The sequence below is a fragment of the Chelonoidis abingdonii genome, chromosome 20 (assembly GCF_003597395.2).
Source record: "Chelonoidis abingdonii isolate Lonesome George chromosome 20, CheloAbing_2.0, whole genome shotgun sequence".
NCBI classification, from domain to species: Eukaryota; Metazoa; Chordata; order Testudines; family Testudinidae; genus Chelonoidis; species Chelonoidis abingdonii.
This window is the reverse complement of record NC_133788.1, coordinates 17,665,410-17,692,920: the sequence shown is the minus strand read 5'-3', so window position 1 is coordinate 17,692,920 and position 27,511 is coordinate 17,665,410. Positions and strand designations below refer to the sequence as shown.

At 43.8% G+C, this 27,511-nt stretch overlaps 1 protein-coding gene across 1 annotated transcript in view; it reads left to right on the top strand.

Moving 5' to 3' along the window:
- Positions 1-13,552, top strand: part of DHRS11 (dehydrogenase/reductase 11) — a 63,525-nt gene extending 49,973 nt beyond the window's left edge. The window contains exons 3-7 of the mRNA XM_032779342.1: positions 4,084-4,178; positions 5,717-5,846; positions 7,460-7,552; positions 9,849-9,914; positions 13,338-13,552. Coding sequence (XP_032635233.1) covers positions 4,084-4,178; positions 5,717-5,846; positions 7,460-7,552; positions 9,849-9,914; positions 13,338-13,379 — 426 coding nt within the window. The 3' untranslated portion in view covers positions 13,380-13,552. The remainder of the gene's footprint in view (positions 1-4,083; positions 4,179-5,716; positions 5,847-7,459; positions 7,553-9,848; positions 9,915-13,337) is intronic.
- Positions 13,553-27,511: the final 13,959 nt, after the last annotated feature.

Sequence of the window (27,511 nt, the reverse complement as noted above, 5' to 3'; positions counted from 1 at the left end):
TCTTGTCTCCTTACATCATTTATGAGCTTATGAGACTGACTTTGATTTTTAACGAGCCCTCTTCCCATGTTTCTTCCTTGAAACCTCTTCCTGTAGCGCCACCAGCCAGAGAAGTGCTATTGTTTGTTTATTACAGCCCCTACTGCTCTGCTGTGGGATTCCAGATCCTTGTCACCTGAACTGTTGTCTCTTGTGTATTCTCCCCCGCTTTCCCTCCCCCCTGACTGCAGGCTTCTCAGGGGCATGGACCACATCCTCTTTGTGTCCTTTACAGCATTGAGCAAGTTGTTGGCACTCAACAAATACACAGTGTATGAGTGTGAATTTTATGCCACTCTGGCAGCATAAAGTGACCTTAAAAAGGGTGGAAATATCCCCTAGCCCCAAAATATCCACAAAATGCCCCTTGTACAGAGGACCTCCTTTGAATGGTGTGGAGAGAGCATCAGGGCCCCTGGCATAGGGGGACGTCATGGGCATCACTGATGTATACTGCATTACCCCTATTCTCTGCATGCTGGGGCTCATAGAGAGCTACATTCGAGCAGTCTCGAGGCAAGGGCTAGCCAGGTTCCTGCAGGGCCCCAGGATATGGGGAATGCAAAGGTGGTTTAAAGCCACTCTTGTGCCCTTGTCCCAAGTGCAAGAACGGAGCAACGGAAACAAGCCCTGAGATTTTTATCCATCCTCGGTCAGGTGCACTCCCATCGACGTTGGCAGGAACGTGTCTTGAGAAGGACTTCAGATTTGGCTGGTATTATACCATGGTTTTGTCTTAATTTCCCCCGGTTCCGTTTCCTATTATGGTACTTTGTCTCCAGTTGGATGGGCAGAAAAATGGCCTCTTGCCAATCTGTAGCTGAGATCTTCTTAGGATGAGAGGTATATTGGTAGCATATTGCTCAGCTGATTCTATTTTGGGACTTGCAGCAAATTACCCCTTTTTTCCAATATCTCTGAGTTTAGTTTCTTCGAATCTCTCCAGGTAGATCTGCACAAAGTAGCAGACAAATCGAAAAGGTCAGAAATGAGAACTGTCAGATCCTGAGCCAGGTGGATCAAAGACAACAATCCCTCTGATCAGAAATAGGAAAGGTTTTACAAGTGTGGGAGCAGGTTCTCAGCTGGTGTTAATCAATGTTGCTCTATTTCCTTTGATGGAGCTGTGCCGATTTTACACCAGCTAAAGATCTAGCTCATAAAATCATAGGCAGAATGAAAACAATGTTTTCTTCCTCAGCATGGCTTGTCTCCACATGTACGATGCAGCTCCTGGCTGGGGTGTGAACTAAGGGGGGATGGGTTTTCCAAAAACACTTGTATGATTTAGGAATATAAAACTCAGTGGGGTTTTGAAAATCTCACCCCAAGTCTCAACGCCCAATGAGTCATGGGACGGCTCTCCATTATCACAAGGTAGTGGCTTTGGAATAGGAGCATGCACACACACCCACACCCATACCTTGAAAACAATCCCTGCATCTCCTGGCACAGAGAGGCTTCAAGCAGTCAGGTTTATGCCCAGAAGACAGATAACCAAAGGTTAACGTTTAACACCAAATCAGAGATCCAGGCTTTCAAACTCAGCGAGAGCCACCACCTTGTGCAATGTCTGGTAGGCCTTGAAACTTTAATGGAGTGATTTATGGCTGTCCTTTTGCAGGTGGGGGAGGATGCAAAGAGCCTGCATCCTCAGCGCAGAGGCTGGTCATAGCTACAGCTTTGCTGTACAGGGGACGCTCAGGGCTAAGCCCCTCCAAAAGGAAAAGGTTACAAGGCAGGACTCTAGTCTCACCTGTCATGCCCGTCCACACCAGCCCAAAGGCTCAGGCCCAACTTCTCAAAGGTATTTAGATGCCTGACTCTCATTGAAATAGGAACCTAGATATCTTTGTGGGCCCCAGTATGGTGCTTTAATCACAGGACCATCCTTCCCCTCTTTTCTTAGAATTGAAGGACTGAAAGGAACCTCGAGAGGTCATCTAGTCCAGTCCCCTGCACTCAAGGCAGGGCTAAGTGTTATCTAGACCATCCCTGATAAGTGTGTGTCTAACCTGCTCTTAAATATCTCCCATCTCCTTTCCGCTGGTTTATGAGGTTTCTGTTCTCCCCGCTATTCTCCCAGCTTGTTTATAATATTGTAACAACTCCTTCACGCTTTACCCACTGACCTTTACAGCCATGAATTCAAGCAGAACCCTCCGTCCACTGCACGTGGGCTACATTCCAGCCCAGAGGCAAAAGATTCCAGTGCACATACCATCACATTCAGTAACTCTTGCGTGGTGTGGGGATAGGAGAAAAGTCCTGGCTCTCTGGGTCTTTTGAAAGTTTTCATTGACCAGGGATGCTTTTTGCAGTTTAACTATACCTCTGCTGTGTGTGTGTGCAAAGTAACAATACAGTGCTATGCGAGGCACATTTTCACAGAGGCCAGTGAAACCAGTAGCTCTCATATTCTCCTGGAGAGGCTTCAACTACTTGAGATGATTGTGAGCCTCAGGATGAGTAAAACAAATCCTGGCAGCTGCTGCTTCACCTTTGTCCAACTGAGTCCTGGAGACTCTTTGATGCTACATATTGATTTCCCTACACTTGTCACTAAAGTAGCACAGTTAATAAGATTCATAGTGTAGTGGGTGAGGTGTTTTTTTTTTTTTTTTCCCCCCTGATGGTAAAACATTTACTTTTTGGCATCCTCCCCAAATGTAACTGCATGTTGTAAAGCAATCTGTGTTGCAAGATCATGATGATTTTAGCTTTCTACATTAAACATTGCAGAAACGCCCCTCCGTCCTTGCTCCTTCAAATAGCCTAATAGAGAGGCAAGCTGCCAGATCCCCAGCTAGTGTAAGCTGGCACAGCTCCATTAACTTCAGTGGAATAATGCTGATTTACATCAGTTGAGAATCTGAGGCCATTATACTCACGACTTTATGGCTTCACAGAGAGCAGCACTGGTGTTCATAGAGGCTTTTAAAAGCCAAGATCTGTATCTCAAAGATTAGTTTTGGTTGTTTGTTTTAAGATTTTGACTGAAACATTCCATTCACACTTTCCTTGACCTTGCTAACTGTGAAATCAAATAATTTGAAATACCCTGCCTATTCTGGGCTTTACTCCAGCCCTGGAATACAGGGCAACTTTGGTGAGACCTCTAGAGACCTCCCACATAACCAAGGTAAATTTTTAACCTGGTACATCAGGATTTTAGCCTCAAGTTCCCAGTGTGATGGCATTGTGCTGGCTAAATGCCCAGGTAGTGTTTATATGCTCAGCAATGTGTAGAAATGTTTTTTAAAAAAATTATTATTATTTATTTAATTTATTTTTATTGAGGTAGCTCTGAGGAGCTCCAGTCATGAACCAGGACCCCACTGTCCAAGGTGTCGCGCACACACAGAATAAAAAGTCAGTCCCTGGCTCAAAGAACTTACAATGAGAAAACATAGTTTTCGCTTTCCCATAACACAAAACCAACCAAACACGACTTTCCTCTCACTTTGTTTTAAAACAATTAAATAAAATTCATACTGGCTGAGACAAAGCCTAGAGAATTTCACCCCCTTAAAATGAATGTTGTTGTTGTTATGGTATAAAACTTTACAAGTCCTATAGATACTGGAATAAACTTGTTAGTGTATGTGTCACTACTGCACTCTACAGGATAGAATCAGAACTGCCTGAGCATTTATCTTAGGACCTATACTGGTGACAGCTAGTAGAGGGTCTTTTTTTTTTTTTAATCTCAAGTTGTAAGAACCTGTGCTTTGAAGCTGGAGGATCAGACGTCTATCCTGTTAAGTTCTGAATGGTAGAGGTTGCATTGTAGTGACAACTGTGAGGCCCCAGGTGGCTGTGGATTCTTTGTTAGTCACCAATGCTGGTTCCAGCCACGTTTTCCTCTATGACCTGTTTTAAAGCGCATGCTAGTATATTTAAGCAAAACCTATTCCTTTGGGTGCAGTGTGGTTACATGGGTTGTAAATCAAGGTAGAGTTTATCCCAAGCATGCAAGGATGAGCATGAAATCCATGGTTACTGCAAGGGGCTTTACTCTTCATTTTTTTCCTGCTGTTTCAGGTCAATGTTATGGCCGTAAGTATCTGCACTCGGGAGGTCTATCGGTCCATGAAGGAGAGAAACATTGATGATGGCCATATTATTAACATTAACAGGTGAGAGACTGGATTGTGGTATTCACTGAAAATAGGCCTAATTTGCTGTGGGTTGGCTTTCTTTGCTGTTTTCTTTTGTCGCTTTACAGTGCGAAGCATCTGTCTCCACTGCTGCTTGTCTCTGGAAGTCCGTCTGTATCTAACTGGGAGTTTTTCTGTGAATGTGTGTTTTTTTTGGCCTTTCTGTTTTTGATACCAAAGATTCATGCAGCAGGTTGCCAGTATATGTTACTGACTAGTCCAATATTGTTTCATGCCCTATGTATGTAGCACTTCGCAGCTTCTCCTTTTCCAGATAAGGCTGCTTCTTGTGCCACTGTACACACAGTATCGGGGCACAGGCTGTCAATGAACCCTCTTCTCTCCCAGGTACCCCCTGGTAGTGCTTCATAAACAACATTCGTTCATGTAAAGCCTGAATAATGGAGCTCTGTGTGGGTGAAGTGTTGGGTTTGGGAAGGTGAAATTCGCCACTTCAGCCAGGGACCAAGGTACAGGCAGAGAGAACAGCTGAACCACTTAGGAATCTGCATAAACACATGGCTCTTCTGTTCTCTTCCCTGGCCCAGACTCTTTGCTGCCCACTGAGCTGGCAAATGTAGGGGTAGTATGGAGAAGCCGCCTGGGAAGGGGGTCTCCGTTCACAGCTGCAATGTACGGTTTACGTGTTGCAAAAGGCACTCTGCACTGGGATGATACAGTCACATGTCTGGTACTAATATTGACTTTCAACTGATGCTGGCCCCTGTATGTTGTCCTATTCTGTTTGTACCTACAATGACAAACATTCCTCTCACCTTCTAATAAACTCAGGCTTTGCCTACTGGAGATTTTTCCTGGTTACAACCGTTGGTGTCTATCCATCCATATAGCACCAGTACAAATCACAGCTTTTAGCTTTTTTTGCGTGTTGACTCTGTGGTGTGGCTACATCATTGATTGGCTACTTCTGGTTAACACTGCCAGTATAGACAGAGCCTTAGTGTCATCCCATATTGAAGCCCCAGGAGCTCAGTCTTTGGGATGAGTCTGAATTTTCTTTCTTTTTAATTTGTTTTGGGGAACATCAGTAGAGCCAGTTAAAAACTTTGAACATTTTCAATGAAAATTTCAATTTTTTTAAAACATTTTGACCACTCTATAAACTGTCAAAGGCAGGAAAGATTGTCATAAAAATGTTGCCCCTACCCCCTCAAAAAAAAAAAAAAGTCCAAACTTTTCAACTAGCTCTAGAAATCAATGTAAAAAAAAAAAAATCTCACGGTGCATGATTCTCCCCATTTCATTCTATAGTTTAATTTGCTCCTCCACTATGCAAAGCCCATTAGCTCATTTCCTAGCTTACAGCGGGAAAGGTTGAAATTCCATATTTACTCATCCATGTAGGATAGGTATGTTGTTTTTTCCCCCTCTCTTTGGGTTCACTATGGCAGCAATACTTCAATTTGTTTAGTATGGTACTGGTTCCTGTTTGGGACATCTCATGCTGCTCCCTGCTCTCCCCCCAGTCACCCCTTTTTTTTCTGTTTTCTTCTCAGCATGAATGGCCACAGTGTCGTGCCACAGTCAGTTGTTCATTTTTACAGTGCCACCAAGTATGCTGTTACAGCACTCACAGAGGGGCTAAGACAAGAACTTAGAGAAGCCAAGACTCATATACGAGCTACAGTGAGTGGTTTTTCTCCCTGCCATTATAATGAACAGTAGAATGCTCACTCATGGTGTGTGTAGGAAGTTTTACCTTTAAGGCATGTTTTGGAGGGCAAGGGTAAAACTTCTAAACCAGAGGGCTGAAGACCTGTTCCTGGCTTGGCCTCTGACTTGCTGTGTGCCTCAGCTTCTGGGCACCCAAACTTGAAATATCTCAGGCCTTATTTTCAAGGGTTGTTGAGCACCTACCACTCAAACACATTTCATGGTGCACACACACACAAGAGAAGTTAGATAAAAACATAAAAACTGTTACCACAGGGTTGCCAGGTAACACTGCTTTATTTATGAGAATTCAGAATAACAACACATAAGCTGCAAATAAACAGAGAGCGAGAAAGAAGACTGCTCCCTAAAACAGGTCGGCGCAACTCACCGAACCTTACTGTTAGGCCTGGGCTGCACTAGCGGGGTGGGGTTCGAACTAAGATGTGCAACTTCAGCTACGCTATTTGTGTAGCTGAAGTCGAAGTATCTTAGTTCGACTTACCTGGCCATCCTCATGGCGGCGAGTCGACTGCTGCGGCTCCTCCATCGACTCCGCTTACTCCTCCAGCCAAGGTGGAGTACGGGTGTCGATTAACAGATCGATTTAGCACGTCCAGATGAGACGTGATAAATCGATCTCTGATACATCGAACACTACCCGCCAGTTCGGTGGGTAGTATAGACATACCCTAAGCCGTCTGCTGTTAGACTCATATCACATGCTCCCCTACCAATCTCTCTAACCTGCAACAAGGGCCAGGAAAAATCCCTGCAATTTAAAGTGACAGCGTACAGTTTTAACACAGTTTTCAGTATACCACACACTGGAAAATCAGCACCTAATTTGTCCGAGTTTAACACCCAAAAGTTGAAACAACCAGAATTAAGGATGGTTGTAGAAATTTAACCTCTCTGTGCCACAGGTCCCTCCTCTGTAAAATGGGGTTAATAATTCTTATCTACCTCCCCAGGGTTTGAGGAGGCTTAATTCATGTTAGTAAAGTGCTTTTGAGATCCTCATAGAGACGTGAGTATACAAATGTGAATGGACAAGGACTTGCAACGGGAGCCTTGAGACCTGGGTTCTACTGCTTACTTTGTCCATGACTCACTGAATGACTTCAGGCGAGTCACTTAGCCCTCCTGTGCCTCAGTTTCCCTTCTGGGAACGGGATGGGGAACCAGACCAAGAGATAGGGATTCTGTTGGGAGAATAGCCTTTTCTGGGCTGCAGTAACTTACTGAGGAAGGAGGAAAAATATATTAAAAATGGATAAAACCAGTCAGAAGCTTTGCTCAAGCTGTTTAGTAAGGTTGGTTCTCAGAGGTATTTTATTCAGCAGTTATACTGTATTGCAAGTTATTTTGTTATTTGCTGTGCTGAACCTTCTCTTTGTGGGGTTGGGGAAATATATCAGAGGGTACCCATGGTAATAGCCTACAGAGATCATTAAATCAGTATCTAGTCTCTTAACATATTTGTCTTTTTTTTTTTTTTTTTTTTTTTTTTTTTTTTTTTTTTTTTTTTTTTACATGAAAGGGGAGTTACAGATCCCATTAGGATGTGCTCTGTTCTTTTCCAGTGTATATCTCCAGGACTGGTGGAAACTGGATTTGCTTTTAAACTTCACGATAATGATCCAGAAAGAGCTGCTGCAACCTACGAAAGCATTAGGGTAGGGAACTGAGAAACGAATGCAGAGGAAATTTACACTGATTGCATGGCGAATGATCTCTCTCTAACTAATAATCTTTTAGGGCCCCAAGTCTGCATGTCACTGAACGGTTCTTGAAAAATGCTCAGCATCCTCAACTCTCACAGAAATCAATGGGTGGTGAAGAGACTCAGGACCCATTAGGAGATTCTCAGCACCTCAGCAGGATTGGACTCTTCAGACTGAATCTCAGATTTTGCACTGACCTCCACATATACATTGTAGATGTTAATATGTTTCAGTCTTTTTTAAAAATTTTCTTATTTACAAGAAGACCATCCAAGTATAAAGATCAACCAATTTTTGACATTTTGCGGGGTTAAGTGTCTTGTGTCTTATTGGAGAGAATACATATCCGGCAAGTGTACCCCATTAGTGACTACACTTTCTGAAAGCTGGACCTTGCCATTTTGGAAATTCAGAAACTAACCAGCTTCTTGTAGAGATGTTGGTTTAAAATATTTTTTAAAAACTAAGCATCTCCCCTTCAGAGCTCATCTTAAGTCTGATTTATTTAATGAAGTGCTCTAGGAGGAATATAAACCCTCATGTTTCAAGACACAAGCCAGCCTCAAACTAATGGGGGTCAGGAAGGAACCTTACAAAGGAGCAGATTTCCCTTAATCGACTAACGCAGGGTTTCTTGTACCTTCCTCTGAAATGGCTGGTACTCATCAGTGCTGGAGATGGGATACTGGACTGGATGGGTCACTGGACTGATGCAGTATGGAAATTCCAATGTTTCTAATTATTACCCAGTTTGTCCATGAAGTCCAGAGTGTCATCCCATTCCTCATAAAACCCCCTAGCTTTCTGCTGAGAGGTTGTTTTCCATATCTCTCCTAGTTGCATCGTCTGTCCCCCACACCTCACCCCAAAAGCAGAACGTAGTTCTCCATCTGGGTAAGGGGCAGAAAGTTTAGCTCTGTGAGGAAGTACATCAGGGCTGAGGGATGGACTTTTCAACCCAGCTGATTGGTCTGACCCCAAGTAAAGCCATGAGCTCTAATCCAGGCCATGAATGAGAGTATCTGATATGGTCTGATCCTTCTCCTCCCCATCCTATGCAGGATTTTAGCCCAGTGGACCTGTGTAATGCACATTGTCACAGGCCATATCCCTTGCTCACCTCAAAACCTCCTTTCCAGGTGGGGAGGTGAGGAGTCTTGCTAGGGTGATTTTCCCACGTGTGGTCTCTGCTACTGTCCTGCCCTTTGCTTATTGGGCCAGATGCTTTTGGACACACCCTGGGACTTGTCCCTTCATCTTTAACACAATGACAATAATGGGAGTTTTATTCTGATCAGCCTTTAAATATATGAGGGAAGTGTCTCAATAAAACAAATCCCATTAAAACAAGCTTAAAACCCAATCTGAGCCTGCCAGAGGGAATCCATGGAGTGTGATCACAATTTGCCTAACCTAGGGAGCAGGTCTTCCTTGGCAGCTTGAAAACTCTCTGTGCACATCACAAACCCACTAGTCACCCTGGTTAGCTCATGATGCCTTTTTTGTTTATACACAGTATGGAACATAAAAGTATCCAACACAAGTGAGTGAAGTGCATAGGGTATGTTTAACTTGGATACTGAATAGCCTGCTGCTGACTAAGGCAGGAAGGGAAGAGTGTATATTTTTCCTTTGCAAACAGCCCAGTTCTGAAAGTCTTTTGCTCTGGTCAAATCATGTTTGCAGGCATTAAATTATGACTGTGCCACTGGCTGAAAATCTGCTAGAAGTATTTGCAATATGTGTCTCATAGGGATAGTGTCCGAGGTCCAGAAAGTTGAAATACACTTTCTAGGAGCAGCGGCGTGATCAAGTGGACAGCACATGGTACTAGAAGCCAGGAAATCGAGGTTGTAGTTTCTGCTCTTCTGCTGCCCTGCTGTATGACCTTGGGCAAGTCACTTTCTCCCTCCCTGCTTCTGTTTCCCTTCTGAGTCTTGCCTGCCTCATCTATTTAGACTGTAAGCTCTCAGGACAGGGCATTTTGCGCTATGTTTTTGTACAGCACCTAGCACATTGGGGTTCTAATCTCAGCTGATGCATCAAAGCACTGTTGTAATAGTAATATTCATAATAGCCAATGCAAAAATAAAAACAATCAACTTCCCTGGTGAAATTTTTAATGACGTTTTCCCCGTGTCTGTTTTTGTTTTTGAAATGTTGTTGGTTGATAAAAGCTGAGCAGTTTTACTGTTAAATTTTCATAAGTAACCTTTTGTCTCGGTTAATATTGGTTCTGTCTTTCCAGTGTCTAAAAGCTGAAGATATGGCCAATGCTGTCATATATGTACTAAGTGCTCCACCTCATGTACAGGTAAGTTGCAACTCATGTGAAATAACATCTCTGTTGTAACAACAACGAGGAGAACTTGTGGCACCTTAGAAACTAACATTTGTTTGGGCATAAGCTTTCGTGGGGTAGAACCCACTTCACCAGATGCATGAAGTGAAAAATACAGGAGCAGGTATAAATACATGAAAGGATGGGAGTTGCTTTACCAAGTGTGAGGTCAATCTAATGAGATAAGTCAATTAACAGCAGGATACCAAGGGAGGAAAAATAACTTTTGAATTGGTAAGAGAATGGCCCATTATAGACAGTTGACAAGAAGGTATGAGTAATAGTAGGGAGAAATTAGTATTGGGGAAATTAAGTTTAGGTTTTGTAATGACCCAGCCACTCCCAGTCTTTATTCAGGCCTAAACTGGTGGTATCCGGTTTGCAAATTAATTCCAGTTCTGCAGCTTCACATTTAAGTCTGTTTTTGAAGTTTTTTTGTTGAAGAATTGCCACTTTTAGGTCTGTTTGAGTGACCAGAGAGATTGAACTGCTCTTCTACTGGTTTTTGAATGTTATGATTCCTGATGTCAGACTTGTGTCCATTTATTCTTTTGCGTAGAGACTGTCCGGTTTGGCCAAGGTACATGGCAGAGGGGCATTGCTGGCACATGATGGCATATATCACATTGGTAGATGTGCAGGTGAACGAGCCGTGGATGGTGTGGCTGATGTGGTTAGGCCCTATGATCGTGTTCCTTGAATAGATATGTGGACAGAGCTGGCACTGGGGTTTGTAGCAGGGTTTGGTTCCTGGGTTGGTAGTTTTGTTGTGTGGTGTGTAGTTGCTGGTGAGTATTTGTTTCAGGCTGAGGGGTTGTTTGCAGGCGAGGACAGGCCTGTCTCCCAAAGTCTGTGAGAGTGAGGGACTGTTCTTCAGGATAGGTTGTAGATCCTTGATGGTGCGCTGGAGAGGTTTTAGTTGCGGGCTGTAGGTGATGGCTAGTGGCTTTCTGTTGTTGTCTTTGTTGGGCCTGTCTTGTAGAAGGTGACTTCTCAGTACCCTTCTGGCTCTGTCAGTCTGTTTCTTCACTTCACCAGGTGGGTACTGCAGTTTTAAGAATGCTTGATAAAGATTCTGTAGGTGTTTGCCTCTTGTCTAAGGGATCAGAGAAAATGCGGTTGTATCTTAGAGCTTGGCTGTATCTTAGAGCTTGGATTGTGTGATGTGGTCTGGATGAAAGCTGGAGGCATGTAGGTAAGTATAGAGGTCAGTAGGTGTCCGGTATAGAGTGGTGTTTGTGACCATCGCTTATTAGCACTATAGTGTCTAGGAAGCGGACCTCTTGTGTGAACTGGTGAAGGCTGAGGTTGATGGTAGGGTGGAATTCCTCAAGGGCCTCTTTCCCATGGGTCCAGATGATGAAGATGTCAACAATGTAGTGCAAGTAGAGTAGAGGCGTAAGGGAACGAGAGCTGAGGAAGCATTGTTCTAAGTCAGCCATAAAAATGTTGGCATACTGAGGGGCCATGCAGGTACCCATAGCATTCCCGCTGACTTGAAGGTATAAATTGTCCCCAAATCTGAAATAGTTGTGGGTGAGGACAAAGTCACAAAGTTCAGCCACCAGGTTTGTCGTGATGGTTTGTTGTAACTGAAAGAGTGAAGGGGAATTTTGCACACCTGACATCTGTTCGTCAGCTTTGTAGTCTCCACATCAGCTGTGTGCTCAGGAGCACATGGCGTAGGGATTAACATTGATCATTTTAGTTACATGTACCTTATGGCAACGTTGAAACTGCAAGGATCCAACAGCTAAAGTCTGCATGTCTACAAGATAACTTTTCTCCGGGGATAGGAACTTTTTATCTGGGACTCCTTCTAGAACCTAGATAAAATGAAAGGAACATGGACCTCTCTTGCCCATTCTGAACTGAGTCTTCGGATGTCCTGCTGACATTCTTGGGGCTAGATCAGATTCTACCAATCACCAATTTAGGGCCCAGACTTGCTAAGTGCCCAGGGTCACACAGGATGCGTGTGGTGGAGCAGGAATTAAATGCAGGTGTCCTACAGGGCTAGCACTCTACCCACTGAACCATCCTTCCTCTCCCTCAGCTCTTTCTAAGGGGTACAGGGTACCTCACACAATGACGCCATATGGGCTGTTAACAGGTCTGATACATATGCTAAGTGCACCCGCTCCCCTCCAGTGGCTGGTCCACACAGAAGATAAGAGGCTATTACTGCTGCTCCTTTAGTCCCAGAAGCCTGTGCTTTTAGTGCTAAAGAGCGCAGGTTCAGTTACCAGTGAGGACACCTGCAAGCTGCAAATTCAGAGTCAAGTTTCAAATTTCCAATACCTCTGTACAGCTAAATCCAATAGTTTCTAGACACTTAAGAACTGATCCTCCGCTCGCTGCTCTCTTGCTTTTATGCCTCTATTAAATTTGCATTTGAGGTAGTTTTTACTTGGTAAATTCCTTTGGTGGGTACTTTCAGTTGTTTTTAAAATCACAATGAATTTGTGGCTCAGACATGAAATAACTTTAGAGTCTCCCTCTGTGTTATACACAAACTCCACTCATTCCTCAGCTGTATGGCCAGATTGTGGGTGCTGAGCACTTTAGGAAATCTGCCTGATATCTATTTTACACTCGCATTGTGCCTCTTGATTGAGGGTTCCAAAGGAGTTTTCAGGTCTTTTGTGCTGTCAGACGTATTTTTCACTTACTACATAATAAATAAACAAACAGTCTCAGCTCTATGCTGGTGTGAAGTAACAAACTCCTGACAATCCAGGTTTGTAGAGACTCTGAAAAAAATATTTGTGAGAAGGCTGAGTGGAGACCCATGTAAATATCAGGTCCATATCATGAAAGCAAGAAAACATGTCAAATGACTTTGGACACGATCTTTACATGGCGTCCTGCAAAGCCAGGGCATGAGACACATGCATATAAGAGCTGTCTTCCTGAATCATTACGTTGGCCCATTTAGTCCAGTGTCCTGCCTCTGACATTGGTCACTACTTGCTTCAGAGAAAGTTGCAAGAATCTGTGCAATAAGCAGTTATAACCAGGCCATGTGCAATATTCATTCGTGACTCATTAGGTAGAAGTTGGTTTGTGCCCTGAAGCATGAAGATTTATAACCAATATCAGCTTACACTGTCTTTCTTCTCTTCTGTGTACTAAGATTAAAATCATTGTAATTCTGTTAGAAGAAAAAAATCACGATTAAAAGAAAAAAACTTATTAAAAACAAGCCAACAAAACCTAATGACTGGTGGCTGAATAACTCTGAAGGGATCTATATCTTGTCATATGCATTGTGTTCATTTGCAGTTTGTCATTATTATGTTTCACACATGTTTAGCGTGTTTATGTTTAGCACACTGTGAACCTCTTAAAATGGGCTTCAGTGCTACTGTAAAATCATGTATTGATCTTTTCCAGATTGGAGATATTCAGATGAGGCCTACAGAGCAGATTTCATAGCAAATGAAGAGGAATGCAAGGAGCACCATGCATCAATCCTCCTTCACATCCTCCAGCAGTTTAGGGTTTCATCTGCTGGTTGACTAAATTTTAATTGGATTCCAAGGATCACATCTGAAGAATTAATTTTCATTCTCTCACTCTCAGCTGGTGCTGAGCCAGTAAAAAAAAAATTCCTATTGGTCTTGGGTTTCTCTCCCCCTCACTATTACTGTAAATGTAATTTGAAAACACTGCAGGGAAACAAATCAGTGGAATACTGTATATTGGCTCGGGTTTTTAGTTTTGTTTGGATCTTGTTTGCAGATGCTCCAGACAGACACAGGTGAAGTGTCATGAGATATTTGCCAACTTCAAAGCATCACTTGGTTGCTGATTCCTTTCTGCTGATGCACATTCTTTGAATTGTTGCAATGAATTAAATGGCACATGACCTGTCACTTTCTTCTCTGTTTTTTAATTATTATTGTCAGAGGTGTCCCAACGACTTCATTTGGCAGATGTGATTTCCACCTCCTCCCTGTTCAGCTGTGACATACTGATGCATTGGAAGGAGATTTCCTTTGTACTTAGAACAAAGGATTTGTCTTAATACTAGTCCCCTCTTCTAAAGTCAAAACAAGAGACATGACATCCACTGTCCACCTTTTTCAATATACTTAATGCTTCAGATTTTTGGTGTATATCGTGTATCAGTCAAATCTAATTTCTGTTTCTCTTACATCTATTCAAAGCTAATTTTGCTTGTCAGTAATGGTGCATGTGACTCCCCCCTCCCCATTGTATCCCACAGTGCCAGAAGAAGTGCAAAGAGTACTCCTTTCCCGTTTACATGAATTGTGCCTGACAGATCTGAAGAAGTATCTCTGTGTGATTGCCATTTCTTTCTCGGTAGGTAGATAGATGGAGGATATGCACCTGAATTTCCACAGGTTAGGGAATGACTATCTAACGTATAAGTGGCATAGTTAAAGTATGAGTGGGTTGTTTGGTCTTTATAATAAAAGTAAAATAAAATTGTGTACAGTCTTCTTGTGATCATATATATCCTTTGTACCACCTCATAGTATTCTTGATGTTTTTGTATGTTTGATATTTGCATGTGTTGACACTTTTTGGAAATATTAACAGTCTTAGAAATGCTGTATGATGCTCTTTAAATGCTGATTGCTGAAAGCTAGTGAGTTGGAAATGTTGAAACTGTGAAATGGTATATGATCAGATTCTTGGGATGGGGGGGAGAGAGAGAGAGGGGTGAGCCATATTGAAGCTGTCCAGAATGCTGACTTCTAAACTGCAGGCATAAAGCCTCATTCTGCTCTCATAACCAGTTTTATGCTGGTGTAATTCTGCTGAGTTACACCTGATTTACATTGGTTTAGGACTGAGTAGAGTCAGGCCCATAACTGATTACACTTACAGTTGCAAAACTACTTTAACAACCATATTTAGACTCCGTTAGAATGGTATAAAAGAGACATAGATGTGCACTCCAACCTGATATGCAATTGTGGAGCTGTTAAAATATGTGTTGCCTTAAGATTCTGATTTCACTTCTGCTGTGCTCCAAATTTCCTGTAGCATTTCCGGTGGTGAACTCGTTGTATTAGGTGGAGCAGATGTGGTCAAGTGACCTGAGCACAGGACTTGATTCTGATCTCTTCATGTACACCAGTTTTATACCATCTATGGGTGTTACTCCTTGTTTATATCAGTGTAAGAGAGACCAGGATCAGGCCAAAAACCTCCTGAATTCCAACTCCCTCTTTAGCCTTGGGCAAGTCACTTAACCTCTCTGCCTCAGTTTCCCCATCTGTAAAATGGGGATAATAATACTTACCTACCTCACAGGGGTGTTGTGAGGACTCATTATCTGTTTTGTAAAGCACTTTGAATGTGAAAAGCGCTATGTAAGTGCTAAGTATTGTTATTAAGTATTATTAACTACATCTTGTGATACACAGAATTACTTGTGCCAAAGGTTGGCAACAGTAGACAGATATGGTCTGAATAGCTGGTAATGCATACGTTAGTAATGCTGGGATAAATGAAAAAAACATATAACTGTGTTTTCCTCTTTAAAAGCGTGTTTGTTTTTTTTTCTTTTCATTCCTGGTTTCTCATCCCCTCTCTGCTGGGTAGGGCAAGTGCTGACCCAGCCATTTCTGGATTTGGCTTTTTAATTCATTGTAGGTTAAATTCATCACTGTGCAGAGAACTTGAACCAAGCAAATGCACCACTTAAGTCCCATTTAACTGATGTATTGGTCCTCTGCACAGGTGCTGAATGTTTAGAAATTGGAAACCTGCTGGTGGGGGAAATCCTTAAGCCCCTGTCCAGCAAAGCACTTAACCACATGCTTGACATTGAAATCAAAGGGAATACTCACATGCTTAAAGTTAAACACATGCTTAAGTGCTTTGCTGAATCAGGGCCTAAATTGTATATTTTCTGTTCCAAATTTTTTAGGGAATTTTTTCCTGCTGCCAGTTAACTTTCTATCTTTGGCTGATTTCCTAAAAGACGTGCAAATCTTTAAGGGGCTTGAAAACAGATGGCTACTTCTGCTGCTCCGCTGCTCATTTACACTTACTTTGAACCATCTTTCCGGAATGATGTGGCATTGGCAACAATACTATGAAGAGGAGGGGTGGTTTTGAAACCCCCCCAAACAGGAGGGTGAACTGTTTAATTTATCGATAGGTTTCTAATTGTGAACTGTAAAATAAAAAAGAGAAAAATACTATGGCTTTGTCCTACTTTAAAATATATTAATATACAGTGTGACAGACCCAGACCAGTGGGGTACAGGAGTCTGGTAGAGGGCAAATATACTGGCCACTGGATGAGTAGTTTTCTGTTCCTGAGTGACCAGAGCAGGGCTGCACTAGAGTATCAGGACCTGCTAGAAACCATTAAGAAAGACAGGCTGATTAGGACACCTGCAGCCAATCAAGGCAGGCTAATCAGGGCACCTGGGTTTAAAAGGAGCTCACTCCAGTCAGGCAGGGAGGAGCCAGAGAAGAGGAAGTGTGAGTGAGGAGCTGGAGCAGAGGCAACAGGAGCTGAGAGTGAGAGGCTGTTCTGCTGGAGGACTGAGGAGTACAAGCATTATCAGACCCCAGGAGGAAGGTCCTGTGGTGAGGATAAAGAAGGTGTTGGAGGAGGCCATGGGGAAGTAGCCCAGGGAGTTGTAGCTGTCATGCAGCTGTTAAAGGAAGCACTATAGACAGCTGCAATCCACAGGGCCCTGGGCTAGAACCCGGAGTAGAAAGCGGGCCCGGGTTCCCCCCAACCTCCCAACTCCTGATCAGACACAGGAGAAGTTGACCCAGACTGTGGGGAAGATCACTGAGGTGAGCAAATCTGCCAAGAAGCGCAGGACCCACCAAGGTAGAGGAGGAACTTTGTCACAACAGTTAAATCCTTGTGTAAAAAACCACTTGTCTTACGAAACCAGAGTGATTTCAGGGTGGGGAACATAGCTTCCTTTGTTTTTGTACAGGGCCTAGCACGTTGTTGGCACTCTGGAAACCAATAATAATTCTTGATGTTAAATTGTAGCAGTGATGTGTTTTTATTAAAGATACAGATGTTCTTTCTGACAGTATCTGCCAATGCCTGTGTCCGAATATGGTGTAGGGAATATTCTCGGGTTACATGTCTAAGAATGGGTGACTCAGAAACTGGTATAAGAGCTGGTGGTGGTTTTGCTAGCTGTTAAGTGATGCAGCAGGCAGGTGGAGTTGCAGGAGAAAGACTTTTATTGAACATGCATAGAGACCAGTGTTTACACGCTGAGAGGCCACTGTTTGTCAGGTAGCACTGGGTCACCAACATACAATCCAGAGCCGTGGTGTCACACCTAACTAGGTCCTTCCTGAAAGCTGTCCCTCTTCCTTCAGTCCCACTCTTCATGGTACGGGGCAAAATGAACTATTTGTCTCAGTATTTTAAGGAAACACTTTCCAACAGAGTGGTTTAAAAATAATTGATTCTGGGTCTGATCCCTTCCTTGTGTGAGTAATCCTTAATCAGGTGGGCCCCAAGCCTGCAGTCAGGCCCCATGGGTTGGCCTTGCACCTGTACAGAACCTTATTGACTTCAGCAGGGGGCCACCAGAGCACAAGTTGCTACCCAAATGAATCCCACTTCAGGGTCTGTGCTTATGGGGACTCTCACTAAAGCCAAGGTCTCAGATGAGTAAAGGCTGAATGAAGGTTGGGCCCTTACTTTCATGGCAACCATTTGTGTAATTGCTTTAAAACATACAGGGGATGATCCAGAACCCACTGAAGTCCATGTAAGGAGTCCCAATTACTCCAGTGCTCTTTCGATTGGCCTCATGGATGCTCATCTTTCAGGGGGAGATGTTTGCAAAAAGAGCGTTCTGTTATCTCGTGAATAACCAGTTGAGGTTGGATTCTGCAACACATCCTCTCATTGAGTAGAACCTTAATCTGCAAGTTCTTCCACTGATTTCAGTGGGACTGTCTATGAGGTAAAGTACTAAACATCCGGGTGGCAGAATCTGACTCTGAATTGCATTTTTGAACTACTCAAGGAATGAGGTACCACCACCCTGGAAAACATAGACTTGCATCTGAAACTAGCACTGTCTTTGTAGGAAATCTTTCGTTCGTGACTCGGGGGCAAACAATACAGAAGACTCTCTTTTTTTTTTCCCATCACGGCTATTTATTTATGAATCACCTTCCAATTTACCCAAGGGCAAAGGCACATTTAACAGCCAGTGTTTGCTGTCATCACAATAGAATTGTTTGCAATGACAAACAGGTGGCTGAAAAAAAATTAACTGAGTTTTAACAAATGGTTGGATGTCTTGTGAGCAGCCAGAAAGACTGTGAAATAGAAGGGCAGCGTTGCCAACTCTTGTGATTTTTTTTATCACACGTCTCCCATTATTTGCTATTTATCATGAAGCCCTAGCTCCAGGAGTCGTGATTATGTGAGAATCTCAGCGTTTATTAAGAAATAGTAAGTTGCTAGCCATCTGCAGAGAAAACCTTGGAAAGGTAAGGTAAGTGCATCCAGCAGGTTCAAAAACCAGAAGGCAAATAAACAGAGTGCAGTGTTCCTTTACATTTTATGATTTTAAAGCCAATCTCATGATTTCGGGGGCCTGAATCATGTTTTTTGAAAGTTTCAGGTTGACAATACGAGAAAGGACTAAAAGAAACTTGACTGGTTCTATGAAATCCTTTGTTATTTAAAAGATTGTCCCAACATTAGAATACATGCTCTAAGACCTTGAACCTCCAGCTTTGCAGGAGCTGGGCTTAAGAGGATTACTTGTGTGAGCAAGTTGTGCAGGAAAAAACCCTAAAGGCCCAAAAGCTCAAACTGACATTTATTATGGACATGATCCTGCACCCACTGAAGTCAATGGGCCCAGTTCACCTTTGCCCTGCACCCAGTTTAGTCATTTACACAAGTGTAAAGTGGACCTAAAAATACTTCCAAATTAGAATGGCAGCATTTTGCACTGGTGTAAAAGTGCAGGGTAATAGTGAATTGGAGCCAATGGGAGCAGATTTGGCTGATTCAATGCATGGTTATGAGCCATTCCTATTTGTAATCCTAATATTGCAAATATGATGCAGCTCAGTTGTAAACACTTAGGGTAAAATCCCAAACTCAGTAAAGCCAATTGTATTTTTGCTGTTGATTTCAGTGGGTCAGGATTTCACCTTTACAATTCATATTTCCAGCTGGTTAGACATTGTTTGGACAGACGCCACCGTCCAGTGCATTTTACAGCCTGCCTGACTGCACAATGCCTAGCAGAAGGGAGTCACAGATCACTCTAGAGTAACTGAAGTTCTAACATTTGTTTTTTAATATTTAAGGTGCTGCTTGGGCCTCAGAATGTACGTGTGCTTCGTGCCAGGCTGAGAAGCTCCCGAGTTCTCAGCATTTGTTTTTTGCTGTTAGGTTTCTTTGGGTGGTGTTGCTGGAAGTGAGGAGTTCAAGAACAGCACTGGAAACCGGTAACACATCAGAGGAGCCTTCTAAGGCCTCAGTCCCACAGAGGGACCCTTCTGCCCTCAGAGTCCCACTGACTTCACTGGGGTTCAGGGTGGACAGAAGAGACAGCCCGTGTGGGTCTCACAGTGGCTCAGACCCCAGATAGATGGTGTGGGTCCAGGTGTGTGTGCACAGACAGATATCTAAGGCCAAATTCTGCCAGCCTTAAGCCAGTCTGTGGCGAGCCTCTGTGCAGCCGTGAACGCAGCCTCCATCTCAAGCCCCAGCCACAGTCACCCTCTTATGTAAATAGGATATCTCCATTAATTTATTTATCTCCTAGAACTGGAAGGAGGGTCATCCTGCCTAATGAGGGGCAGTTAAGAGGCAACTGGAAGGTACCAAGTTCAGACTGTCAAACCCAATCAGGGAGAAGACAATGTTCCATTAACTGTGGTCAGCAAAGCAGAAGACCTGGTTTTCAAAAACGCTTTTGAGTTTGGAAGGCAGACAAAAGACACTGATGGAATCCAGTATATGGAGCACATCCTGCTCGGGCTAAAAGGGAAGTAAAAACAAAGCCTCCTCTGAAAGATCATAGTAAATTAGGAGCCCTAAAGAGCATTCTTAGGCGGATTAGGTGGTGATGATATTTATCAGGGCTAGTTACAAGCACGGACATGTGGCAATAAATGCAAAGGCAATAAGGATTGCTGTATACCTCCTCCTTTGGGTTGGGGCTTGTTGGCACTCCTGTTGTGTCCAGTTCAGCACTGACAGGTTGTTCAGATCCACAGCCTCTACCCAAATGCTACCGTGATAAATGTTATAAATCAATGTACAGGAGCTAGACAGGTATAGCGCATGTGTCTGCACATTAAAATCAATGGCAACAGTATCATCTGTTTTAGTGGGCTCAGGATCAGGCCTGTAGACAGATCATATAGACAGGGCACTGTCAGGTTAAAAATCAGGTTTCAATGGACATTTTCTAACTGTGTTACTAATGGCAGAGGGAGAGCTCCGTACCTGCTTTGATGTTGAGGAATGACTTGGGTGACTTTTTCTCTTCTGGGAAACAAATTAGATGATTTTTTTTTCCTCTTAATTAAATGGCATTTCTATTGGAGGGAGGAGACTGACGCTTCTGGAGCAAGGCCTAGAACTGTTTATAAACTCATGCAATGGCAGATGGATACTACCCTGATGAGCACCTTTATAAATGCAGTGGGTAACGTCTCATGAGACCTGTTGTTGCCGTTGCTTCATTATTACATTGGAGTGAATCAGGAGTAATCCACTGAAGCCAAGTGGGTTACACCAATATGACACAAACAGCATAAAGACACCAAAAAGTCTGCAGAAAACAGACCTTGGTTGGTGGAAAACTGCTGGCCCCGCCCAGTGGAGGAAGCTCATCAGGACATGGCCAAAGTGCATTGTAAACACAGTAACTCTTCTCTCTTACTTCCCGGGGTCTATTTATAAGGCTAGATGGCTCATGAGAGCAGAGGGCCAAACAGTGCTGAAAAATGGAAGAGCTCCTAAAGGATCCCAGTCTCGCTGACCTGCTCTGTCCCCCACCCCCATGTCTCTTTGGATCTGATTTCCAGGTGCTCAGGCATGTGAGAGTAGAATCATCCTCTGCATTTCTGAGTTTGATTTTATTTTTGAGGGTGCAAAGATTTTGTGTGTGTGTGTGTGTGTGTGTGTGTGTGTGTGTGTGAGAGAGAGAGAGAGATCTGCACAATAAATAAATAAAGCTGGAGAGGAACATATGGGCCTGCTTGAAAATGCCATCTGCCTGCAGCAGCCTGCAACTGCTCTAAATACCAGAGGGTAGGAAAGGCAAGTTGCTGTTGAATCTTTTGATTTCCTAAATGAACACGGTTTTAATGAATAGGGCCTTAGGCCTTCTGATTTACACCTACGCACACACAACTGCTTCCTACTGCCTGTGGTTTCCAATGCACGGTTGTAATTCAGCAATGGGTCTGAAATTAACTGTCTGCCTTAGCATCACAACACGGTGCTAGAGCCAGGTTAATGCACGCTCTATAGAAATGAAGTAGTCTATAAATTCCTGTATCTGTATATATCTTTTGTTTTTAAAGTGAGTTGCTAATGATGTAATGTCTTTTAATTGATCTGGGATAATAATAGTTTGTACTGTTACAATGTGTTTATCACGTGGTGTAGGGCAGAAAGGACAGCTGGATTCACCTCATGTGTAGCATGCTCGACTTTTATGGAGCTGGCTACAGGAGGCAGATGTAACAAATACAGCCCACAAGGATGAGGCAGAAAAGCCCTAGAAATGGTTTAATTTGAAACACGCACACAGTGGAGATAAGCTAAAAGGGACATGTTGGTGTTTTTAGGCTCAACCTTTGACTAAGCTGAAAGTAGTGAATGTGTTCCCCAGACATGCACCCTTCTGATCAGGAATAGCCAACCCTACAAAGGTTTGTGTTTGAAAAGGGCTAGCTTGTGGGGTCTAAATTAGCTGTTACCACTTTAGAAAGAGATCTTGGAGCCATTGTGCATAGTTCTCTGAAAACATCCACTCAATGTGCAGTGGCAGTCAAAAACGCTAACAGAATGTTGGGAATCATTAAGAAAGGGATAGAGAATAAGACAGAAAATACCATATTGCCTCTATATACATCCATGGTAGCCCACATCTTGAATACTGTGTGCAACTGTGGTCGCCCCATCTCAAAAACAATGTATTGGAATTGAAAAAGGTTCAGAAAAGGGCAACAAGAATATTAGAAGTATGGAATGGCTTCCGTATGGAAAAGAGATGACTAAAGGGGGATATGATAGAGGTCTATAAAATCATGAATGGTGTGTAGAAAGTAAAGTAGGAAGCGTTATTTTACACCTCATAGCACAAGAACGAGGGGCCACCAAATGAAATGAATAGGCAGCACGTTTAAAACAAACGAAAGGAAGTTTTTTTTCACACAATGCACAGTCAACCTGTGGAACTCCTTGCCTGAGGATGTTGTGAAGGCCAAGACTATAACAGGGTTCAAAAAGAACTAGACAAGTCCATTAAGGATAGGTCCATCAAAGGCTATTAGCCAGGATGGGTGGGGATGGTGGCCCTTGACTCTGTTTGCCAGAAGCTGGGAATGGGTGACAGGGGATGGATCACTTGATTATCTGTTCTGTTCATTCCCTCTGGGGCACCTGGCACTGGCCACTGTCAGAAGACAGGACACTGGGCTAGATGGACCTTTGGTCTGACCCAGAATGGCCAGTCTTATGAGCCCTAATGTGATCATATAGGGCAGTGAGTTGGGAAGGAAAACCCCCAGAGCTATGTTGGGCGGGTCCCTGGATCCATGGCTCCAGAGTGCAGCCTCTCTACACAGCTGCAGCTTCCCTCCAAGTCAAGAGATGAGCAGGGAGTGAAGAGAGTCAGGGCGTTGCCTTTCCAACCACTATGGCAGCCGACAGAGCTGGCTGGCTGCAGGGAGATGGTGGGGGGATGGATGCTGCACCCTTTTCAGGGCTGCAGTAAATTATTCTCCCTCGCCCTGAAGCAAACAGGATGGCAGGGAGAAGGGGTGACCCTGCATTCCGGAGCAGCACACACTGTCCCACACTCACATCTGTGTCTAAAGGCTCAGTCTGGCCCAAATAAACTTGCACTGATGTTGTGAACACTTTTTGAGTCACTTGTGAAGACCCGTCCCCAGTGCTTTGTGCTCTTTCTGGGCACCTATTTAATGTCAGGAGCGGCACTTGCTGTGGCTATTATTTGTTGCTAAGACAGCACCACAGGTGAGCATAGGGCTTTACTGTACTTCACGCCGATGGAGCCGCTGTGCCAAAGAGCTTGCAGACTAGGTGTTGAATCTTAAACCCTTCCAGCTGTGTGCTGGGCTTCTTACATGGAGCAGTCCCATTGAAGTCACTGGGGATCTTGCAGTGGGGGTGGAATTAATAGACTCTAAGGCCAGATGGGACCCTTATGATCATCTCATCTGATATGACCTGCACAACACAGGCTGCAGACTCTCATCCAGGAATTCCTGCATCTAGCCTGATAGGGCTGGTTCAAACTAAAGACCTGTTACTGCTTTCCTTGAAAACAGTGGGTGTTTTGCCACTGACTTCAATGGACATTACCATTAAAATCCTACTCTAAAGAGCTTGAAGATCCTTCAGGATAGAAAGTCCTAGATTAAGTTAGCACAATGGGCTCTTGGTCCATGACTGGGACTCCTTGGTGCTATAACGGTACTGAACGGAAGTGGGTGGAGCTGCATTGCTGTGGGCCCAGCGGCTTTCAAGGCAGTCTCTTAAGAAAGGAGATTGTCTAAATAAAAGTGGCTTGTGCAGGGTTCACTGTACACAGGCGGAGAGAGAATGCTGGCTCTGCTTAGGGGAGTCATGCACAAGTTGCCTGTGTAAATCAGCATAGCTCCATTGAAAATGATGGAGATAATGCTGATTTACACCAGTTGGGAGCTGGCCGAGGAAGCACAGTTGTGCAGGACTGAATGCTCTGACTATACGCATCTTGGCGCCCAGAGCCAAGCAGTCTGAAGATAGCTCCTGACACCCCCTGACACTTGATGGCGAAAGCCAAAAAATTCATTATGATATAGAAAAAAGTTTCATTATGGCTGCAGCCACTTTGCTATTTAATTCAGCCGAGGGGAAAAAGTCTGATTTATTTCAAGGCGCGTTAAAGGTCTGTGCTCCCAAACAGGCACTTCCCATCCCAGCTGAAATAGCCCATAAGGGCTTTCTAAGGAGACAGAGCACGCACTTATCCGTCCCTAATAATATTTTTATATGGAGTAAAGAGAAGAGCTAAGTGGCAGGGCTTCAATGCCGCCAGCCCAATAGTCAGCCTAACATGCTATTACGTTGCAGATTGCGATGCTGAGGCCAAGGAATTTTCTTCTGTTCTGTTACCTTGCCAATGGTTCAATCACAAGCCTACTCCACCTGAGTGGTGCATGTGTTGTCTCTGGGTCACAGGCAAAGTGTAACAGAAGTAGCACCTTCTACGACCATGTTGTGTAGTCATGTGTGTCTTCACAGCACAGACAACCCTGCAGCTAGCCTATACCAGCTGACTTGAGATCACAGGGCTCAGGCTGCGGGGCTGTTTCACTACTGTGTAAACTTCTGACCTCTGCGGGAGCCTGGGCTCTGGGACAGTGTGGGGTGGGAAATGGGAATTAGGTGCCTAAATGCCTTTGATGATCTGGATCTAAGTACTTGGTGCAGAAGTGCAGCTTGCGAGCTGAAGTGTGTACATACACCATCCAAGCTGCTGTGGTTCCTGAACACACACAATCAATGAAATTACATTTGCCTTTATGCACACTGTGCATAGTGTATTTTTACACAAACTAACACTCAGCTCTTTCCATGTTCAAAGTACTGCACAAACAGGAGTTAATGCTCCAAACATCCCAGAGAGGCAAGTAGTGCTGTTCCCATAATACATATGAAATAAATGAGACTCAGAGAGGTTAAAAGAGATGGCCAAGTCAGTCAGTGGCTGGGCCAGGATTAGAACTCGGTTTGTTCTTCTAGTCGGTGTTGCGTCTCTTCACATCATCAAAGTCCTTTACAGGCACTAATTAAGCTTCACAACACCTAGGTAAATGTTATTAAACCCATTTTACAGAGGGGTAAATTGAGTCCCATATCGTTGGCTAACCACTGGACATCAGTGTCTATGGTATGTCTACACTAGCACTTTGGTATAACTTATGTCACTCTGATGCATAAAAAAACCACCCCCTTGAGTGACACAAGTTATACTGACAGGTGGGCTCTCACCAGCACTCCAAAGAAATAGCAAATGTAATAAATATAACACAAGAAAACACGTCAGATGCCCCTGACTAGGAGCCATGAAGAAATGTGGAGTATTATGTCCTCCTGTGGTGCCTTGGAATGCAGCATAAGCAATTGGAAGAGTGCATAGGCAGAGCCATCAAGAAAACAGATCCCAGGGGATAGAATGGATCCTTTCCAGGCCCTCAGCCCAGCTAGGTTATTTGTAACCCTTATATGCTGGAGCCTCAGCCTTAACTGCACTGAACATCATAAGTAAGCTGTGGGGAGAAGGCGGCAGCAAAGATTGATTTGGTCTGTTCCTGTAGCAGAAATCCAGAGGGCGATATCCCCAGGACACTGCAGTCAGCGTGCAAAGATTCCTTCTATTTCTAGAACCTCCTGTCCTAGAGGAGAAAACGAAGCGAGTCTGCAGTTCTGAACCTATGATGTCTCTTTCTGTGGATCCTCCCAGCCTGCGTCTGGGCACCATAAGGGCTCAGCAGTGCTGCGAGGACAGCTGCTCTGCTGGCTGTGCAACAGGGGGGTGTGAATGACTAGTAAAAATACAGACTTTGCTTCTGTTTTCAACAGTGCAGCCCAGGGGACTGTGATTGAGTGTTTGTAGGACAGCTCCTTCCATGAGCTCTCGGCCTATGTTGAGTCTAGTTCTACATACTGAGCTCTGCTGCAAGGCCTTATTCAAATATCTTTGATTATTAGAAATAGGAGGAGAGTCACTTCCCCGCCCTCTCGTAATATTTAAACAACATGGCCTAGAGGGAAAGGCAGACAGGGCACTCATCAGAAGGTGATTATTACTTGGGGCACAAGTGCGTCAGGCAGACTCTGGGCTCCTCTGGGAATGTTCTAACAAGCCCGTTATTAATTATAACACGTTATTAACAACAGCAATCAAGAGCAAATCCCTTAACCTGTCTCCAAGCTTCTTCAGCTCACTGAAAGAAACTCTTAACTCTCTTTCTCCCCCCCCCCCGCCACATGTACACCCATCCCACTCCTCAATGCTCCACCTGATCTTTGGATGGAAGGTCCACGTACAGTATTATTGTTGTAGAAGTATCCTGAGCACCAGGTTGTGACTGTACATAACCAGCTGTCACTCTGTTTTCTCAGTGTCGGAAAGCAGGATGTGCATTGCTTGTGAGTGCCAGAGAACCCAAACTGGCAGGAGAGCAGGATGGCACATTGTGGGCACACACCTACCATGTATCACAGAATTTGTGGGGCAGCCTAGATTTTGTCCAATCAATCCCACATCCTGAAAGCTCAGCTTGTAGCACAATATCCCGTCCCTCTCATACTGTAACAGTTTTGTGACTTAAATGACACTAGGGGTAGATCTTCACTTGAAAGTTGGACTAATATAACTATGTTTGTTAGGGGTGTGTTTTATCCTGGTATAACTGTAGTTTAGGTAGAGTTATACCATTATAAAGTTGCATTAGACTGGTATAGTTATTCCCCTTCCTGTATGAAAATAGCTAAACCAGTATAAAGATCCTTTCTACTGAGTCCATGTGAGGAAGGTTCCACTGCTTTGCCTACGCTGATTTATTAAAGGGTACAACTTTCTATTGTAGATGAGGTCTTTGTCACCAAATTTCAGAGAAGCAGCCGTGTTAGTCTGTATCTGCAAAAGGAACAGGAGTACTTGTGGCACCTTTGAGCATAAGTTTATGCTCAAATAAATTTGTTAGTCTCTAAGGTGCCACAAGTTCTCCTGTTCTTTTTGTGTCACCAAATTGTATCAGTATGTGATGCCACCGCCTTCTGACGTCATGATACAGCCTCACCTGATCATTTAACATACTATCTTGTATCAGAGTATGGCAAATCCGGAGGTCTGAAAAGTGGCAACCTTAGTCCATCATCACTGTGCTTTTAGCAGCAGGCCACGAGCTGGCATTTTAAAACTGTTGCAGCTTTTTCTTTGAGAGAAGCTGAGACATTTGGTCTTCAGCAGAAGAAGCTGCATTTTTAAATGTGCATTTTCAAGCACAAGACTGAGCCAGATTTCACTGAAGCCAATGAAATTACACCTGGGATGAATTTGGCTCTGTAAGATTTGTTTATCTTGTCAGCCTTGTCAAGCATCTCTTTACCCTAACTGGATTTTAACATTGTTCATCAGGAGGGTTTCTGTGTATTAGTAGAAGCCAAGCTCCCTCTGCTGGCTACCAAGGAGCCAAACATCTTTAGCAACTCGGCCCATTCTCTCCTATGCCCGAAGTTCACTTGACAGTGGGGGAAATGATATCAAGGTGTCAAACCAGACCAGATAAAAAGCTGGTCCCTGTCTTTGGGA